Source organism: Diadema antillarum, unplaced genomic scaffold (assembly GCF_040938485.1).
Source record: "Diadema antillarum isolate AM-2024a unplaced genomic scaffold, OU_Dant_1.0 seq00000682_RagTag, whole genome shotgun sequence".
NCBI lineage: Eukaryota > Metazoa > Echinodermata > Echinoidea > Diadematoida > Diadematidae > Diadema > Diadema antillarum.
In genome coordinates, this window is record NW_027271587.1 from 1,689,243 (window position 1) to 1,709,957 (window position 20,715).

Sequence of the window (20,715 nt, forward strand, 5' to 3'; positions counted from 1 at the left end):
AAGGTCAACTGTTGTGAACAAAGCATTTATAAAAACTGAATACATCATTGCAAAACCGGTCTATTTAACGTGGGGTAGTTGTGGGGGCACGAGCGCGGAGGAAAGAAAAAATAAGAGCAAGAGTGAGAGAAAGAAAAAAGGGACGAAATAGAATAGAGAGAGGGAGGGAGGAATAGAGAAAAGAGTTAGCCATATTTCTTGTCCTGGTAGTGTCAAAGAGCATTGCTGACAGTAGGCTAAAGCCAACTCAAAGCCGAATCAATCCCTAAGGCCTGTTTGAACTACACGACTTGCAGTGCAACCTTGGAAGCTTCATGGTGCAACCAAGCACGGCAGCGAGGGCACCTTACCTCCCGTTGAAACTATACTATGCAAGCAGCAGGTGGGAGCATCATCATGTACACCTGAAGACATTCTCAACTTTGACCTGTGTGAGGATCGGGCGAAGTCCGTGAGTTGTTTGAGAACCGTGTATGTTTGATATATAGGTAAAGATCAAACTATAAGTAGGCCTGCTTCTGACATTCAAACGTTCAGGCATATAGACCGAATCGAAAGTCTGGATTACAGGGGAGATAACAGCCGGTTTTCACAGTATAGTATTCATTGTAGCGTGTTATCCTGTCGTCGAATATTAAAGGAGGCCGCTGATGTAAACTTCGCAAAATTGGGTACAACGCAGTCATGAAGTTTGACGACATTCTCCTCACGATCGGCGGCTTTGGGCGGTACCAGATCTGGACGTACAACCTGTGTTGTCTTTTCGCCTTTCTCACGGCCTTTCACCTTCTTGTCTCCGTCTTCCTCATGGGTTCATCAGATCACTGGTGCAAGGTCAGTAGACATGCTCTGAACATGGATCTACGAACCCCACGCTCTGAATGAGGTCCGTGTATTCTTCGGTCACATTACGTATATACAATATGTACCTATTTTTGCCCGCTGCTGCTTGTTTGGATCTCAAAGTCCAGGGCACGAAGACTGTAAACAATTACTTAATGCCCCACCAGGGACATGGGTCCTAGGTTCACATGTTAAAACCGCGCATAAAGGTGGGGAAAAAAAAGAACAGAACTATCGAAGAGCAATTACATGTATTAGGTGATAACATATTTTGTCAAGATCTTTCTTTCTGTCTTTATAATTTTGCTCTTCTTTGTGCTTCTTCTCTCAGAAGTGTCACGACCAATTGATTTACATGCAACTTTCCATGGCCATTACACATTGCCTATGAATATTGTCTAGAAGGAAATCACTGTGAACATTCATGCATAACGTCACACACACACATCTTATGATTTTGAAATGTCTTACGATCTATCGTTTCTTCATAACTGAATGTCATTTCTGACATGCCCGATCTCCCCCATTATTTGGACACATATTAGAACACGTTACATGGATCATTTTATAAAATAACGACGTCCTGATCAGACTGCCCTGGTCTTGACTGCATGAAGTGGGGTCAAAGGTCAAACATCATTTCTTCTGTATCTTGGTTCATACATGCTCTACCATCCCATACTTTAAACACTTGTAGACCGTGTGAGTTGAATCATGTTATAACGACTTTTTGATTTGATGACATCTTGACTGTGCCGATTAGTTTCAAAGGTAAAAAAGATAATCTTCATTCTTTATCTTTACTGATACAGGCCTTATGGCCCCAACTAGTATATATAGATGTATATTTTTTTTTTCACGCAAAGCTAGATTGATTATTAATTTACGGACTAAAAGACATATTGTTCAGATGCCATCTTCGCTGTCAAGATGAGGGTCAAAGGGTCAACAACATTTTTATCTGTATTCCGGTTAATTCGCGCGCTGTCGCCCTCGTATCTTACGCATATATACAAACTTTGTTACATGAATTGTTTCATAAAATAACGACTTCTTGGTCAAGCGCCATCTCGGTTGCAAATATTTTAGTCACATGTCAAAAAATAGTACGTCAGTCTGCATTCTTGGTTAATCAATTGTGTATTGCCCCCTCCCCCAATCCTATGTATCACCCATCTTTTAGCGTATGTCATTGGAAATACTGCCCCCTTCTTCCATATTTTGGACACATGTAGACCATAATGTTACTGCATTTATCATTGTTGTGAAAAGTACACATCCCTTCTATATTATAGGACCTATTCACTGCAAATGCATTTTGACTTGTGTTGATTCATGATACCCTGACGTTCTCTTGTGGCAAAACGAAGATAAAAATAAATTTCAGAACTATATGCCATAATGTTTTTCAAATATCCGTTCTATCGAATCCTTCAACCCACCCTGCAATAAAGATAAAATGCACTTCAAAACCAATGATAGCAGTCTGTCAATGACTGTTACGTTAGGAATTTGATTAACCGAAGACGTTTGAATGTACCATCCCACAAACTGAGCATATAACTTGCATGTTCCTTGTGATATATTTTGTTAATCATAATTCATTAGGACAGTTTGTGTGTATGTGTGTGTGTGTGTGCGCGTGTGCGTGTGTGTGTGTTTGCGTGAATGTGCGTCTTTGTCAGCGAGGATCAACTAAACACCGTGTTATAATTGTATAAGAATTATATACCAATTATTTACATCCCGGTACCGAATGGACCTGAAAGTTATGTAAAACCTTTTAAACTAATATGAAACTTATGACTGATGGAAAAAAAAAAAATCCCACTAGATGTCACTGTGTATGCATTTTCTTTGAAGATTCCTGAGTGGGACGACGTAAATTGCAGTGAGTGGGGCTACAATACATCCGAGGAGTGTCAGCTCGCGAAGCGTGACGTCGCCATCCCCTACACTGTGTCTGATGACACTGGGGATATTATCTTCGAGAAGTGCGAGCGCTACCAGCTGTCTGCAGAGGATGAATTCTTCCCGGAGTTGAACTTGACCGGACATGACGTAGTGCCGTGTGATGCGGGATGGGTATACGACAAAAGCGTTTTCCAGTCGACGGTTGTTCAGGACGTAAGAGAATGTCCCCCTCCACATAACTTATGGTTGTCTGAATATTCTGTTAACAAAAAAAAAAACAAAAACAACGTAATGAATAATAGAGAAACAGCTAGGCATGTGAATGCAATTTATGAAGAGTCCGCAGTACTTGATCTACTCTCACTAAGGTTATGATTTTGATCACATCGAGGTATCAGGTGAATTAAGCCTTTGCATGTCTGCAACTCAGCTAGGCGATTTCCAAAGCAACGTGAATGACCGCAAGCTCTTCCATTAATTTTGAACATGAAACTGCATCCCGCTGAGTGCTCTATTGTTTTTTTAGATCAGTCTACTTTTTCTCATTTCACAACAGTTCAACCTCGTCTGCGGACTGAGTTACGTAACATCCGTTTCTCAGTCACTCTACTTTCTTGGTTTCTTGCTGGGCTCACTCGTCTTCGGTCACATTTCAGACAGGTAGGTTGATCGATGAATAGGAAGAATGTTCCCAAATCTAGAAATAAAAAAAAAAAATAATGACAGGATGTTTTAATTCCTGTATCAAGTCGTTCATTAGTCATGACTTCGAACCATACCATTATGGAGATCTTCAGAATACTGACGTATTGATACTGCGAGTGTGCGTCGGGTAGCAATAATCACAGCATAGTGAGCACGATAGCGAATAAGAAGATGATGATAATGATGATAATAATAATAATGATGATGATGATGATAATAATAATAATGATAATAATAATAATAATAATAATAATAATAATAATAATAATAATAATAATAGAGAGAATCTTATAAAGCGTTCATTCAAACATTCATTGAGCGTGACGCAATCGCCAAATGGTATTATTGCAGTAAATGGGCAGTAAAGACAATAAGACTTTCAGTAATTTTGCGAAAGCGCTCTCTGGTAGTCTACAATTTCTGATTTGAAGTTACCTTTCCTGGAATGCAAGTAATGAAGTTGATGCTGTCATTCATTTAATGATGCAACATTATGTAAGTTTTAGAAGAATATCATATGAGCTGATATTCCACAATAGGTAAAACGAAGACATACCCACTTGCGTGATTGTATAAACGCATGATATTTTTACAAGTTGATGAAGAGATCATTATGTTTCGGGGTATTGTCTCAGCTCAAGTTTCATTGAACCCTTTCCAATCCTTATAAAAATCGACCAAATCTCACCTATTCTTCCGTACCTTTTTAAAGTATATTGTAGATAAATTGTAAACTAGTGGAAATGATAAATATTATTCATTTCTTGTCAGTTTTTCTGTTTGCGTTTGTTAAATTATAGACTAATTAGAATGAAGAAATGAGGCACAGTAAAAACAGTATCAAGACCTTGATCTTGGCAGTGACATGCATGTCGTTTATTCATTCCCTTGGAAGATTTGGCCGCCAGCTCTCTCTCCTCTCTTCGCTCTCCACACTCTGCGTCTCGGGCACCTGCCTTGCCTTCTCGCCCAACATCTGGGTCTTCACCGCCCTCCGCTTTGTAGTTGGAGCCTCAATCTACGGAGTTCTCATCTCATCATTCGTCATGGGTGAGAAAGTGGATTTAATGCTTTATAGGAGACCTTTGATTTACTACAGAAGAGTTGTTTGTCTCTTCAGCATGTATTCACATAGAATTCACTACACTAATAATTACAGTGTTCTCCATCACTTGTGTGATCGGTCCCCAATGTACGTTGTATGATTACATTGAGTGATGTATCGTCACCCCGTCAACAAAGGGTCAAAAGATTGAAGAACTACGTCAACAAAGGGTCAAAAGATTGAAGAAGTATAGTCTCTCTGTGCAGTCAAGAATTTTTGGATACAAAGAAAAAGCCTCAATGTGATACATTTTTTGTGGTACATCTGTCGCACAGTAAAAATATAGTCCTTGCCCTTGTATGCCATTGAAAAGCGAATGGCGAAGGTAATATTTCTAGTTACAGCTGCTGTCAATCTATGCGGTGTACTCACTGTCTACAGTCTGTGATATAGTCGGAATCAGTTCAATTCAAGATGCATTAGTTTCAGTCAGATCTATCAAAAATCCAGGAGAATATCTACATGGTACAAGATAATTAACTAACACTGATCTGATAAGGAGAGCATTCCCTTCATAGTGTTCAATTGTTCTTACTGTTTGCTTTCAAAGATTTACGTGGATTACTGGAAAGTCAAGCTATTTTTTTTCTGTCTTCAAACAAATGAATTGATTGTTGTTTAATATCAACAAGAAATGCAACAATAGTGATGAGTGTGGTACAGGTCCGCGTGTATTTACAAACTGTCTTCTTGTCTACACGAGGCAATAATTATAATATGCAGGTGCACATATCTGCGAAAGCACTTGTGTCATAAAGGCACGCTTTGAAATGGGATTTACAAACAGTAAGTAGGCTTTTGAATGACAGTCATGGTATGCTCAGGCATGGAGGTGTGCCGTGTAGGTCGCCGGTTCCTCCCCCTGGCGCCCCAGTTAATCCATTGTCACTGGTAGCACAAACTTGTTTGCCTCTGTTCCCTTTGTGGCCCTTTTATTCAGTACGTGAATGTGCATGCAGAGTTGTCACAGGTACGAGGAGGCCCGTGATTGTGGGTTCCTGTGACGTCCTGGTTAAATGTATCAGTACAATAATACTCACTCTATCTTCACGAATAGGGATTGGCTTTGCAGACTCCTCTTCGTGTATGATATCATGATATGATTTTTGTTTGTTTTTTCTTCAAAAAAACATAAATGTTAGAACAAAATATCACGCTTGGGATTACATTCATTGCAAAGAGACAGAAAATGTGAAAAAAAATCGTCAAACTTTAAAACGAGAATAGATGATCGACATAACGTTGTACGTTGATTACGCTAACTCGATTTGCACGTAGAAAGAAGAATGTATTGATATAATTAATAGGCTCGATCAAAGCACATTATGAATTTGTCTCTTAATCATGCAAACTCATTTCATCACCATTCGGTTGGTATTTACCCTCCAGGCACCGAACTTGTAGGGCCATCTAAACGCTACTTTACTGGTATCGCCATGAACTTCTACTGGGCGGCGGGTGCCATCATCCTAGCAGGGATTGCTTATTTCATCCGGAACTGGCGTCATCTGCAACTCTGTGTGTCCCTCATTCCCGTTGCCTACTTCGCCATCTTCCCGTAAGGCAATCTCGGTTTTTATCATGCTTAGGTTGAGGGAGTGAAGTTACGTAGAAATCTCAGCTGTTTCCTCTGTCAACTTTCATACACTTTTCACAACTTTTTCCTCTCTCTCTCTTCATTTTCTCATAAAACACCTCAATTTGGCCCTTATTTATTGTTTGGACTGCTGATTTCATAAGGAGTCATCATACATATTATGTAAACTTACTTTAGTTCCTACGTCATATTCTAAGAGAGAAGAATGAAACTAATGATATTTAACTCATTATTGATATCATCATTTGTTAAGATTTATTCATTGAAAAATCACAGTGCAACTACAAGCCGGTGTGTCCGTGTGTATGCGAGAGGTTGCGTCTGCGGCACGTGATATTCATCGTGTGAACAACTTATACTTTCATGGAATACAGTGAAATGATGTTTTCCAAAAATGATTGTAGCACCAAATTGATGATGTGCTGACTGTAATCTTGAACAGATTCCTACCCGAGTCTGCTCGATGGTTGATCGCCAAGGGGCGACTGAAGAAGGCAGAGAAGGTCCTGCAGAAAGCTGCCATAATGAACAAGGCAAAGCTACCCGACCCGCTGTTCGAAGAGAGCGAGTCTCTTAAAGAGGTATATGGCAAGCATCAGTTGTGGAGTAGTGGGCCCTTAATAAGGAATTCACGCAGGACATGCAGAACTTCCATATACGTTATGTGTATAAACGCATTATAATTCTGCACGTTTATTCCACACTTTGTGGCTCAAAACTATAATCGCAAGGCATACTGTTTGTACTAGTCTTTGTTCTACAGCGTCCTTGCACGGCAATATGCCAAATAAACAATGGCAAAGGGGGCAAAGCGTGGTGAAAACAAATAAACAAACGAAAAAAAAAGTGCGTCAAATGATACTTTACCAAACACAATAAGCATGCTGTCTTAATAAGTTTCAAGTTTCAAGTTTCAAGATGTTATTGGAATCATTATATCTTGCTTTGATTGCATGGCACGTTTGATTTTTTTTAAAGTTTATTCTCTCTTTACCTTCACCACTCCCCTCGTACGCATAAAAGAGATAAGAAGAAACAATGACGAATAAGTCATTCGCATCTGTATTGTTGGCGAAATTCAAAAATATATTCTTTTAAAATGCTTTTTCTACCCCCCGACCCCCCGAAAAGAAATCCGAGAAAATAATTATTGTATTTATCGAATGTATTGAATTAATGTATCATTAACTTTATGACTGTTGTACAAATTTGTTCAATACCGATGTATGGTTTACATCGCCTTGCATGATTATCATCATTATTTCTTTTTGATTACTAAATTCGCGATTAATGAAAGATATTATTCAGAGGATTGAAGTAAATTAAAGAAACTTGCATCTTAATTCGCAATGTTGTTTCATTCTAAAGAACAGCGCCACCAACGAGAAAGAACCGACAGTTCTGGACCTGTTTCGGACTCCACGACTCCGCATGTATACCCTCAACATGGCATTTATATGGTAAGCAGCAAAAACCGATTTTATATAATAACATAATTTTACAGGCATATTGCAGTACAGAATGTTGTAATGTATTGTTCCCATTGTCCGTCAAAGTACATGTCTGTCGGTCTGCTGTTTTTTTTTCCTCTCACACGCACACACACCAGTCAGACAACATTTGTGTGTCATTTATTAGGCCGATACGTGCCAACGATTTTAAAGGGATCGTATAGTGTTGGTTGAGACCTGATTTCAGGTTTCTAACATTTTTTTTTTGTGAGATAATGAGTAACCTCTTATAAAATATGAAAAAGCATGTAATTCTATGAGGAATTCAACGTTTATTTGATGAAAAATGATTTTGAAATGGCTGAGATATCCATAAAAGAGCAATTCTAACAAAGTGTGGGACCCACACTTTATTACGATCGCTTTGTTTTATTTTGTTTTTGGATGTTTCACCTGGTTTTTATCAAATAAACTTTGAATTCCTCTTAAAGTGTATGCTCTGAACTATCATATCATAAGTGTTTTCTTGGTATCTCGCAAAGAGTTAAAAGCCCAATTCTCATCTCAACAAATACTGTACCACCCCTTCAATGCAAAAAGTTTTAAAGCTGGAATGACAACAATAATGACCTTTGAACTGCAGGCAAGGTAAGGTTTGATTGGCAACTATTTTGTCGCGACTACAGAAAGCTGTTATGGTACGTTAAAAGGGAGAGAGCTTGTTATCCCGTATTTCAGGGAACATTCAAAGACTCTTGTCTTTTGCTTACATCACAAGAGATTGCATTTGTGATTTGAGAGACCCTTGGAGATATCAAGTTGTCATAAATTTGGCCTTCAATTATTTGTTCATTCTTCTTCTGCTTCCTCTCCTCCTATTAAAATACATTTGTACAAGGAAATGTGGCTTCCTCATTAAACGACGATTAGCATAGGCCTACTGTCTGGTGATTTTATAACAACCATTATGAATGTCACAATTACGACGGCTTATGCATTTATTTCAATATTGATTCAATTACTCTATTTCAGTTGAAATGTGTGTAAAATTAGTCCAAAGATTAACATATATATGTATATATATGTATACATATATATATGCGTGTGTATGTATATACATATTCTTTGTTTTAGAATTTACATTATCTTCTCCTTCTCACCCGGATGCCTGTAGGCCAGTTGGCCTGTCAGTTGACAGCCTCCGTATGAGTCCTCGCCAAGTTTGTCTGTCTTGAGCCATGGTTTTGACTGTGTTAAAATCCATCTCCTCCCTTCGGGCAATCTCCTTGATTTGGTCTTCCCATCTCTTCCTTGGTCTCCCAATTGGCCGCTTCTTGTTTGGTTTCCATTTGTGGATCCTCTTGACATCTCTAGAGTCTGGCATCCTTTCTACATGTCCATACCATCTTAGTAGGTTCCTTTCTATGATAGTCAGAACTGACTCTACCTTTTGAGGGCTTGTCTGATGGTTTCATTGCGAACCCGATCTCTTCTGGTAACCCCATAGATGAGACGGAGAACCCTCATCTCGGTAGCCTGGATTCTACTCTTCAGTCTTGAAGTAAGTGTCCAAGTTTCACTGCCATACAGAAGCACTGGTCTCAGAATTGTTGTATATATACACACTTTGACATCTTTGGGTATTTCTTTCTCTTTCATGAGGGGATAGAGTGCAATTAGATTTCTGGTGAATTTGGTTATCCTGTTGTTCACTTCCTCCTCCATGAGATTGTTTGATGTTATCTTGCTGCCCAAATATGTGAAGTTGTCCGTCTTTTTAAGAACGTGTCCATTGATGGCCACATTCCCCTCTTCCAAGTCCCTTCCTACATGCATGTACTCAGTTTTGGTGTAGCTCATCTTGAGACCAGCTTTGGTTAGCTCCCTATCCCATTGGTTCATGATGTCTTGTAGTTTGTCCCTGCTGTCTGCAGTTTGTGCTACATCATCTGCATAGCCCAGGCATTCCGCATGATAATCCTCTTTCTTGATGTTCACGAGTACGTGGTTGAGATAGGTGATAAAAAGCAACGGTGAGAACACGCTGCCTTGGCGAACCCCTGTGTTGATGTTAAAATAGTTTGAATCTCCGATGATGGCACTCTTCTGATCATTGTAGGTGCTCTTGATGGCCATGAGTAGTCTGCTGCTTATTCCAGTCTCCTCAATCACCTTCCACATCTTTTCTCTTGGCACTCTATCAAAAGCCTTCTCCAGGTCCAGGAAGCAGATGTGCTGATCAATAGCATACTCCCAGCTTTTCTCCAAGTAGAGTCGTAGGGCAGCGATCTGGTCAATGGTCCCTCTTCCTGGTCGAAAACCACACTGGCTTTCCGATAGGAACTCTTCCACCTCCTTCCTCAGTCTTTTCTCAAGTATCCTTTCATACAGCTTTCCAACATGGCTCATCAGCGATATCCCCCTGTAATTTTTGCAGTCCAAAGGATCCCCCTTATTTTTGAAGATTGGACAGATTAAAGATTGGTTCCATTCCTCTGGCACGGTGCCACTGGCCCATGAGCGGTTGAAGAGTTCCAGTAGCATTTCCTTAAGTGGCTGACCACCTGCCTTGATTGTTTCAATCGGGATCATGTCTGGCCCTGGAGCCTTGTTGTGTTTTTGTGAGCTTCAGTACAGCTTCTATTTCCTCCATGCATATTTGGTCTTCTTGGTCTGAAGTAACAGGTGCAGGTGGAATGGATTCCCTGCAGTTCCTTCTTTGCTGGTTCTCATCAACATTGACATTTAGTAGTTCCTGAAAATATTCAGCCCATCTATTCGCCACATTCTTTTGTCCAGTTATAATTGTACCTGATTTATCTTTCAAAGTGGCATTCTTGGTCCTGCCATCACTCCTGGTCTTGTAAGCCTTTGACATGCTGTACAATAGCTTTTTGGTTCCCTTGACATCTTCGTGTAGGTCTTTTCCTATCCTTGTCCACATTCCCTTCCGAGCCCACTTTTTTACTTGGTTGACATAATTTCTCTGTTTTACATAAGCTTCTCTGTTCTCCGCTGTTCTGTTTTTTAGCCAAGTTTTGAAGAGTTTCTTTTTCTTGTCGACTTCTGCCTTCACATCCTCCGTCCACCAGCCCGTTTTCTTCTTCTTGCGATTGCCCAAAGTTGCTACTCCTACTATCTTCTCTTGGATCTCGTGCAAGCAGTGCTTGAGTTTCTCCCAGTGTTCTTCAATGTCCTCTGACTTTATCTCTTACCTCCCTTAACTTGAGTTGAATTTCCGGTAGCGATGTCTTAATATTTTCAGTCTTTACCCTCTTTCGCACTTTTGACTTCTCCTTCTCTGGAAGGTGTATCTTCATTTTGCCTTTAACGAGCCTATGGTCTGAGTCAAGGGATACCGATGGAATAGTTTTAACATCCTTGATGACAGATTTTCTGGTGGACAAAATGAAATCTATTTGTGTCTTCAGGTCGTACTGCCCAAGCCGAGAATTGTACCTGTACCATGTATACTGGTGGCTCTCCTGGTGCTTAAAATAAGTGTTCATTACTGAGAGGTTGTTTCTTACACAGAAGTCTATTAGCATCTCCCCTTCCTCATTTCTCGTGCCTACGCCAAAGTTTCCAATGACGCCTTCTACTGGCCTGGAACCAACGTGTCCATTCAAGTCGCCCATGACAATAATTTCGCTGTCGATGGGTATATTGTCAAGCGTGTCTTGCAGTTGTTCATAGAACTCACCTTTTCTTCCTGTGGTCGTCCTTGCTGTGGAGCATATGCTTGGATGAATGAGACCCTATGATTGTTAATGTTGAGGATTGATGCAATAATGCGGTTACTGATATAATGAACCTTCTCTATGTGCACAGCGAAGTCTGGGTGGAAGAAGAGCCCAACTCCGTGCCTTGTGTCTCTTTCACTGCCTGAGTAGATCAGCTCATAATTGTCATGGACTGTCTTTCTTCCCTGTCCACGCAGTCTTGTCTCGGCTATGCCTAGCACCTTCAGTTGTCGTTCCTGCATGAGGTCAACTATTTCTTCCGTCTTCCCCCGTATGGTTCCAGCGTTTATAGTACCGATGTTCGCGTATTCGTAAATCTTTGTCAATGTTCGTTCTGTGGTCGTATTCCGTGTGGTCCGTCCGTTTTGAGGCTGTCTGCATACCATCTTGAGCTATCCACTACTAGCAAAACTGCTGACTCGCTAAGTCTATCACTGTTATGTCACCAGTAGCTTCACTGTTTGTCGTTAGCGTCAACCAGGGAGTACCACGAGGAGGTGACAAATCGGACTTTACTCCCCATTTACATTATCATATTTACATTATCATATAATATTTTTATTATTATTGTTATGATTTTCAATTTTGCATCATATAAAAAAAAAATACTGCTACTGGACGTTCCACATGAACGCTCAAAATTGATCGCTTCCACAAAAGCCAGTTAAAGCGCTTCCACTATAATAATCACTCGTTATTTTACTTCTCGACATGTACTTTAATGCTTTGACGTACATCATCTTAAAGAGGTTAGTTTATAGTGAAACGTCTTTTTGTTGAATGTCCTAGGATTGTAAGCACGCTGGTGTACTACGGTATTTCGCTGGCTACTGAGTCTCTTGGCGTTAATCTCTACATCGCCTTCTTCGTGTCTGGAGCCGTAGAGATACCAGCCTACCTCTCAGTCCTCTTCGGCATCGAGCTGTTTGGTCGGAGGCCTATCATCGTCTCCTACATGCTGATCGCTGGAGTTGCTTGCCTCGTCAGCGGATTCGTTCGTGAGTTCTTCCTCATAGGGCCGAATCCACAAAGGTGGTACAAAAAGCGCTCTGCGACAAAAACAAACAAACAAACAAACAAACAAACAAACAAACAAACAAACAGACGAACAAACAAACGAACAAACAAAAACAAAAAAGCAACCCAACCCAACCCTAACACACCAACTAGGAGAAAAGAAATCCACCAATTAAAAAAAAAACCTCAAGACAAACGAGTTTAAATGTTAATCTTACATATGATTGCATGAATTACGTTACAATAGTTTATTATGTTGTGTTTATACAAAATATACACACACATATTGCATTATATTATATTCAATATTATTATTATTTTTATATGTATATAATACTGTATGTAATACATGATTATATATACATATATATATATATATATATATATATAGATAGATAGATAGACATACATACATACATACATGCTTTATGAGTTCATTGTTGGTAAGCATACCTAGCTAGTTACATTGAAACCTAAAATGTTTCATAGAATAATTTGAAATCGTTACTATCAGCATCATCGAAAGACTCATTGGGCCGAATGCATAAAACAAGCAATTGCTTGTAAGCAATTGCTTCAAGCAAAAGCACAAGCTCGTCTAGCAAAAGGTCTAGCTCAAGCAATTGCTTAAATCCATATGCATAACCTTTTGCTTATGCTAACACCTTTTGCTTGTCCCGCACAAGCAATTGCTTGCGTTTTCAATAAAAGGGACTTCACGCCTGTGCGAACACAAGAACAAAGGCGAGTGTGACAGCATGTATTTGAAAGGGCATGTGTGTGTGGAAACATTTTCCTGACATAGCAGAAGAGCTATGAAAAATGCACACACAGACACATGCACACACATCTATACACACATACGTATATTACTGGCTGATTCTCATCACTGCAGCTTATAGTAACCCGGATCTGCCAGATCGCACGCGGAGAGAGGTCTCCTTGCTCTCTACCGAAGTCAGACATCCTACCTGATTTTCATCACATTTTGCGTGCTAACTACTGGATATTCCCGTTGTTGAAATGAAAAAGTGTCTTACACTACTCAGGAGTAATTTCTTGTAGATTTATACTACTCCTTCACAAGTGTGGTCTTTCTTTCATGAATATGAAAATGATAAAAAAAGGGAACGTTCCGGTTAAGCAAAAGCTCAAGCTCATTTTACAGAGCTTGGAAAATCGTAAGCAATTGCTAGCAATAACTAGCAAAAGGTATGTTTTAAGCATACGTTTTTAAGCAATTGCTTGGTCTGTAAGCAATTGCTTGAGGGCAGCAAGCAATTGCTTGTGCTTGCTAGCAAAAGCTTCTGCTCGCAAGCAATTGCTTGTTTTTATGCATACGGATTCGAGTAAAAGGCTAGCACAAGCAATTGCTAGCGTTTACGCATTCGGCCCATTGATATTATAGTCTTCATTAATGTTCATTTAATCATACTCTTTATAAAGTGTAAATGTAGATAGTGCTAAAGCCAAAGTCACTAAACACCTGCAAATCATTTATGAATGTACTATTTCCACTATAGACCTATACTGATGAAATAGTTTTGAAGTCGAGTGATTAGCGCTAAGAAAATGCATCTCGAAAGAACCCTGCATTTTGAAATGGGTAATATCGAAGAAACACATAAATTATGTGAAATATTGAAAATCGATGTACACAGTTATAACGTCTGAGAAGGCTCAGAAACAATTAGAACACCGCATTCTGCGGGTACTTCAGACCATTTGGTATGTTTAATACATTGATCAACCATAACATGCATAATACTTGTTGAGGTGTGAGTTTTCTTCAATTTGTCTCCCTCTACAAGTGAATTTTGTATTCTCTCTAGCTTTCATTAATGCCTTGTCCGCCTTGGATTACTTAACTATAACAATGTCGAAATTTCGGAGCTTGGATATTTGTTCCAAGTTAATCGTGTCACTACCGGCAACCAGGGAAAGCCTGGTGGTAGTGTCTCTGCCCGGATAGCAGTAGATGACAGGTTCGAGTCCCTTGGCTCTTTTTTTCCGACATGTTCGTTAAATTACAGATCAGCAGTTGCGATCTTACAAATTTCATTTGTAGAGGGAGACATATTGAAGAAAATTCACACCTGAACCTTCACTCCTCTGATTAATATTATCTTGCTTTCATATGCTTGTTTTTAGTCAAAATAAATAAGTGCTCAGTCATTAGCTTTTTCAAGACCATTACTCGGTCACGGAATCGAAATACATGTATGATATCGTGTACTAGTAATCTGATGTTTCAAGTATTATGCCTGATGGTTATTATCTCTCTCTTTCACTAGCTGCTGGAGTGGCCAGGGTCACAATCGCTATGATTGGTAAAGTTGGAATAGCGGGATCGTTCGCTGTCGTTTACCTTCTTCCAGCCGAGATCTTCCCGACACCAATAAGGTTAATAACAAGAATGTGCTTTCAGTACAAAACATGTATTACCAATTAGAAATCCTTCCTGTGTTATCCTTTCCATAATCAACATAAAAAAGAAAAGAAAAGAAAGACAACAATGAGTTGGAGGAGGCACAGCATTGTGCACTTATTTTTCATTCTGCAGATTAGTTTTTTTTTAACATTCAAGAACTAGAGGCAACAACATGGTGTTAACTCTAGACAAAACAAAAGTCACCACATTGCGTCACAATTCGGAAAAAGAAAGGAGTCTGTTAGTTGCAGCATTGATGGAGCCGTCATAAATGCGTTCAAATCAGCCAGAGATCTCAGCGTTATTGTTGACGACTCGTTGGATGTAAGGGAGCACATCATTTCGCGCCACTTCAGCACATACAGAACACTGCAGCCCGTCTCATCACTATTCTTGTACTAGAAAGTATGAGCGCATCACCCCTGTCATCCACAATCTACACTGGCTGTTAATCCCACAAAGAATGAAGTTTAAGATTCTTCTTATCACTTACAACCTCATCCATAACCGTTCATCCTCGTAATTAAACCTGGGGGGCATTTCATGAAGCATTTTGTCCGACAAAGTTGTCAGACAAATTTGCTCTCAACCAATCAGATTCAAGGATCTCAGTAGCTTGTAACAGTTTGTCAGAAAAATATCCGACCAAAACGCTTCATGAAATGCCCCCCAGATCACGCATGGACCTCAAATCATCATCTACAGCTCAGCTTAAACTTGACCCTCGCACCCACAACCGATGTGGTGACCGCGCTTTCTCCGTTTATGTTCCTCCCCCCCCCTTCTGCGGAACAGCCTCCTTACTCATACATTCAGTCCTCCACCTCAATTTTCAAAAAGAATATCAAAATCCATTTATTTCAAGAACTGATCTGATGATTATGATTATGCTATTGTGGATTATTCGTATTCGTAGTTGATTTATATGTTTGCTCTCTTTTGTTAATTGTACAGCGCTTCGAAACATTTTTGTCTTACGCGCTATATAAATTTTCCATAAATACTTCTATCAGAATTAAATCAAGAGAGATAAAATGTAAGTGTGAGGGGAGCAAGAGCTGTGATAATAAACTGGTTTTTTTTTTTTTTGGGGGGGGGGGGGGTTTTGAGTGGCTCTTCTGGTCAACAATCACTCTTCCACTGTTGTGATCTTTTGTTACATGTCAATTTGTGTTTGTCTCCCTCTATTGACAATAGATCAGCAGGAATGGGCGTTTGTGCGATGTCTTCCCGAGTGGCAGGCATGATTTGCCCGCTCATCCTGCACCTCGCCGAATATTGGGGACCCGCGCCCTTCTTTATATTCGGCGTCTCCTCCGTCGTAGCGGGCGTCCTAGCGTTCTTTCTCCCCGAGACGAAAGGTCGGCGAGTTCCTGAGACAATCGAAGAAGGAGAGAACTTCGGAAAGTAGGTTGAGCGCGAGAGTGAAACCTCCGACCCTGAACTTTTTTCTCTTCTTACCGTTGATGATGTTGTAGTTGCAGGAACACTTGGAAGCATGCACGCTTATAGAAAAGGAATGTAGTGGACGATTAAAAGGATCACACTTATTTTCATGATCAGTATCATTATGCCCAATCACATGATGAGGTGATAATGTAATCATAAATCATATCGTAGACTCTTTAATCTGTACAAAAATCATTGTTTTTTGCCTAACTAGATACAAATATGTTGTTTCCTTTCCATCCCATGAGACTGTTTTAGAGATGTGATGGCTCAACGCTCAATTTAAAAGGACAAGAATTGTAGTTGCTATATCATTGGCCAAAATAATAATGACAATCATGATAACACTTTGTGTTGACAGGCAGATTTTTATGACTGAAATAATGTCATCATTTATATTGGGTGCTAGTACACTTTACATGTTAAAGGAATTGCAAAGATAGTTTTGTCGCTCTGTGCCTAAATCAAAAACATCCTGTGTTGAGTTTGATGACGATATTTTTTTTTTTTATATAATTGCTGATAATTCAGCAAAATGTATATGTAGCACATTACTTTAAGGGGGTCTGTCGTGTTGTCGTATGGAATTAATATCACAACACAAGAAAAAGCAATTACTTTCAATTTACTAAAGCTTCCTTTACCGAAGGTCGCGGATTTGGTCTTAATATCATCAGTCATTCTCGATTTTCCTTTCAGGCTACTGGTTGAGACTGAGAAAGGAGCTGATGGGGTTGATCTCGAGGAACGCGCGTCTGGCACAAAGACGGGAGACTTCAAGTACCAAAAGGCGTAGGAAGATGACGACGTTCGGACCTGATCTGACCAAGAGAGCCAAGATGGTTCCAGAATGGGGGCTGATGGGAATCTGGTCTGTGAATTACACTGATATGAGTCATTCTAGCTTCTATATTCAACATTCTAGAAGGTGCTGCGTATCAACTGCTGTATGGGTTTCCAAAGATAGTTTGCTCTGAGCGACCAATATGTTTAGCTTACAGTTTCAGTGATAGAAAACTTTCAGAGCTCAAAGGAGTTACATGTATACTGATGTCTGCGTTTTATCTGCTTATGCACTGTATATCAGCGTTTTAACTACTCAAGTCTATGGAAACATCTCGACCTTTCATAACGCCAGAGAGATATTTTCATGAGCTCAGCCAGTACCTCCTTGGTAAAAGACTTAAGTGTAGGGCGAGAATTCGTGGAGACATGAAGGCGCAAAGGCAACTTGACAAAAGTCTTGAAAGCAGCAAGGTGTGCTGATATGTGCTGTGATATGTGCGCTGATAATAATATAGTAATGATACTTCAGATATGTGAATACAGGACAATGGTGAAAACCAGTAAGTACAGTGATAATTGTAATAATGATAATAAGTCTGATAGTGATGATGATGATAATCATGGTAATAATCTTGATAGTGATGATAATAATGTAAATAATGATGAAAACAACACATGCAATTAACGACACAGTTTTTTCTTTTTGTTAAAACACCGAAATGCCACCTGCTATATGAAAGATTTGTTTTCGGGGCGAAAGCACTTGACCCGTATCTTAAAGATTTATTCCAGCATTGTTTGCTGACGAAAGTTTCCTTGTGTCTCTATGCGTCTATAAAGAAGTCATCAGGAGATATGTTTTTTTTAGTTTATTTATTAGTAGGCTGTTTTCTAGTCTTTCTCTGTCTATCAGACAATGTCCTTACAAAGTTTTATTGTATACTTATTTAATCGTTGCTTCCAAAATACGCTAGTTTTACAACAGAGTTTAGTGGTACATTAGGTCTTATCAGAATGGGTTTAGTGAATTGTCTTTCGTTTCCAGTATGCTTGTATGTTTCATGTACAAATTTAATTTCACACTAATGGAGAAGGTATACAGTATCGGCAGTAATTATCCTTTCCATACATTTGCTGTGGTGTTCACTAATGTAGTCATTACAGTAGAATTATCAAACACCATGTACAGTTATCATCCCGCAAAGCACTAAAATAGGCTTCATTTGCGCCCTCCTTTTCCTGCTTAATCTGTTCCAGCTTTAATGTTCTGATTTGTCTAAACACATGATTATTCTATGTCCTTTTGCCTCATTTGGCGGTTGATATTTTCTTTGATTCCGTACGTTATCATCCAGGCTTTCTTCGTACTATTTTCGAATATTTCCTCTTGTTTATTCGACTACTATTCCTGCCAATAGTACTCTGCTGGTCGTTTCACTTTGATAAGCGTTGTAGCAGGGCTCGACATTAACGGTTGCTAATTTGCTCCGAGGGATTTCGGGACCTAAATTTCCGATAAGGTTATTTTTGGTGGCCAAATCGGGCAACCTAATTTCAAAATAGATTGCAATGTTTCCTTTGATTTTGGGCCACCAGCACTTCAAATTTAGAAACCTTGGTGGTCCTGAGGGCCACTCAGAGAGAGAAAAAATAGATTGATATCGAACCGTGGATTGTCCCGGACGGCTATTTAGTGAACGATGCGGGTTTCTAAACTTTTGTCCACACACGTGTATTTACTATTCAGAGGACTTTGTTACTTTCCTGAAATACAATCTCTTGCAACCTTGAAAACACCTGTTTTATCCTTTGATGACAACAATTCATCAATTAAAACAGCGTACTGATTTCTGAATTATTTTGGTCTGCAATCCATCGTCTGTGAAACGATCGAGGCAAATCCTGCCTGTTACTTTCCTGAAATAGGAAACTCTTAAAACCTTGATAGCACATGTCTTATCATAATTTATTGTGATAACAATTCATCAATCAAAACAGAGTACTGATTTCTGAATTTTGTGGTCTTCAACCCATCGTCTTTGAAGCGAGGCAAATCCTGCATATCACCACGGGAAGATGGTCCTTCGTCTATGAAGTGATAATACTCTTCAGTCAGTGTACGTGGTCTGTATTGTGTATTTATCGTATTCATCGGTATTCAGTCTGTAGTTTAAAAGCACAATCTGTTGCTTCGATCCTGCATAGTCTTTACAAGTGAGGCAACTAAGATGACCTATAGGCATCTGGGGGAAAACAACGATAAAATTTCATTATATTGTGGTGACTGCTGGTAACGATGACCACTTTTAATTTTAAACTTATTGGCCCGAATTCCCGACGGTGGTACAAATTAAACCGTGGTTTAAACCATGGACAAAAACCATGGAGCGCCAAGTGTTGCGCGGAATATTTCGTTACGAAATTGGTCATTTCGTCGACAAAATGAGCGTTTCGCTAACGAAATTATCATTTCGTGGACGAAATGTTCATTTACGTACAAAATGTTGTCATTTAGTTGAATACAATATGATAATCATTTCATCAACGAAATGACTGATTTCGTAAAGAAATATTCCATGCGACACTTCATGGTTTTTGTCCATGGTTTAAACCATGGTTTCATTTGTACCACCTTCGTGAATTCGGGCCATTTTGTACATGCTGCTCCATCAGGATACGAATGATTATTATACAGATATGAACTGCTTTTGGGGCATGGTTGATATTATTGCCCGAGTGATGCAATGACCCGTTTTATATACCGAATAAAACTTAAAGTGCATTTATAAACTTTCCTGTGCTTTAAATGCGTGTCAATACCCACTATCAGAACGCGTTTCAAAACGTCTTTCGAATCACGTTTTGCGCTTATCAAGTTTATCGTGAGTCGATTGGTAGCCTTGTCACTGCGCAGCTCTATTGCGCAGTTCATATGGAAACAAAAGTTGCGCGCATCTGCTCCGCAAGCTCCCTTGAATTTCTTTTAATACGGGAAGTGAACACCTGGGTGGAGAGGGACAATAATAAGATCATCTTTTGCAAGGACGAATGCACGCGGGACCTCACTTTTGAAACTCAAAGTCTTAACCAATAAACCAGAGTGCCCCTAGTCAACTCACTTTATAACTAATCACAGCACCGAAACCGTAACACGAGCTGCTGTAATGGAACTTACTTCCAGTTACTGTTGTAACAGAAATCCTGACTTGTTCGAAAGAACAACTGCTGGCAAATTTAGTCCTTGGTAGTCCGATACCTGAAGGAGGAAATAACGAATAATAGCGAGCTTTAGACATGCGACGCCGACGTTAAGATGACGACTGTGTTGACCGTTCTCCTGTCTCCCTGTGTCTTGCAGTTGAAAAGTAGCTGTAGATATTGCGAAGAAGCAGCCTCCACAAAGTAAAATAGTGCCCCCTATGTCAAATAGTTTTTCTTCATATGGAATTGACGCGGACGCTAAAAATGGCCCAGAACTGTCGTGAAACCTCGGACGAACCGAGATCGATTTTGATAAGCGATCTTGCGCATGCGCAGAACAGATTTCTCTTTACGCGTGGCAGATATAAAGCTCCCTAATATCAACGATTGAACGAACGTTTGATTGTTGGAAAAAGTAATGCCTTATAGAACTAAGTAAAGCACACGTGATCATGTGCAATATTTGGGTGCAG

At 39.6% G+C, this 20,715-nt stretch overlaps 1 protein-coding gene across 1 annotated transcript; it reads left to right on the forward strand.

Annotated features, from left to right (window-relative positions):
• Positions 1 to 517: 517 nt before the first annotated feature.
• On the forward strand, positions 518 to 19,374 carry LOC139737135 (organic cation transporter protein-like). Its single transcript, XM_071647813.1, has 11 exons — positions 518 to 834; positions 2,707 to 2,970; positions 3,314 to 3,417; positions 4,358 to 4,512; positions 5,957 to 6,125; positions 6,607 to 6,745; positions 7,533 to 7,624; positions 12,148 to 12,356; positions 14,670 to 14,778; positions 16,004 to 16,213; positions 16,955 to 19,374. The coding sequence occupies exons 1-11, from the start codon at positions 685 to 687 to the stop codon at positions 17,049 to 17,051; spliced, it is 1,698 nt and encodes a 565-aa protein (XP_071503914.1). The 5' UTR covers positions 518 to 684; the 3' UTR covers positions 17,052 to 19,374.
• Positions 19,375 to 20,715: the final 1,341 nt, after the last annotated feature.

Coding starts and splice junctions, on each gene's coding strand:
- LOC139737135 (XM_071647813.1), top strand. CDS start 685: ATGAAGTTTGACGACATTCTCCTCACGATCGGCGGCTTTGGGCGGTAC. Junction 835..2,706: donor CATCAGATCACTGGTGCAAG/GTCAGTAGACAT, acceptor TTTTCTTTGAAG/ATTCCTGAGTGGGACGACGT. Junction 4,513..5,956: donor CATCTCATCATTCGTCATGG/GTGAGAAAGTGG, acceptor TTTACCCTCCAG/GCACCGAACTTGTAGGGCCA.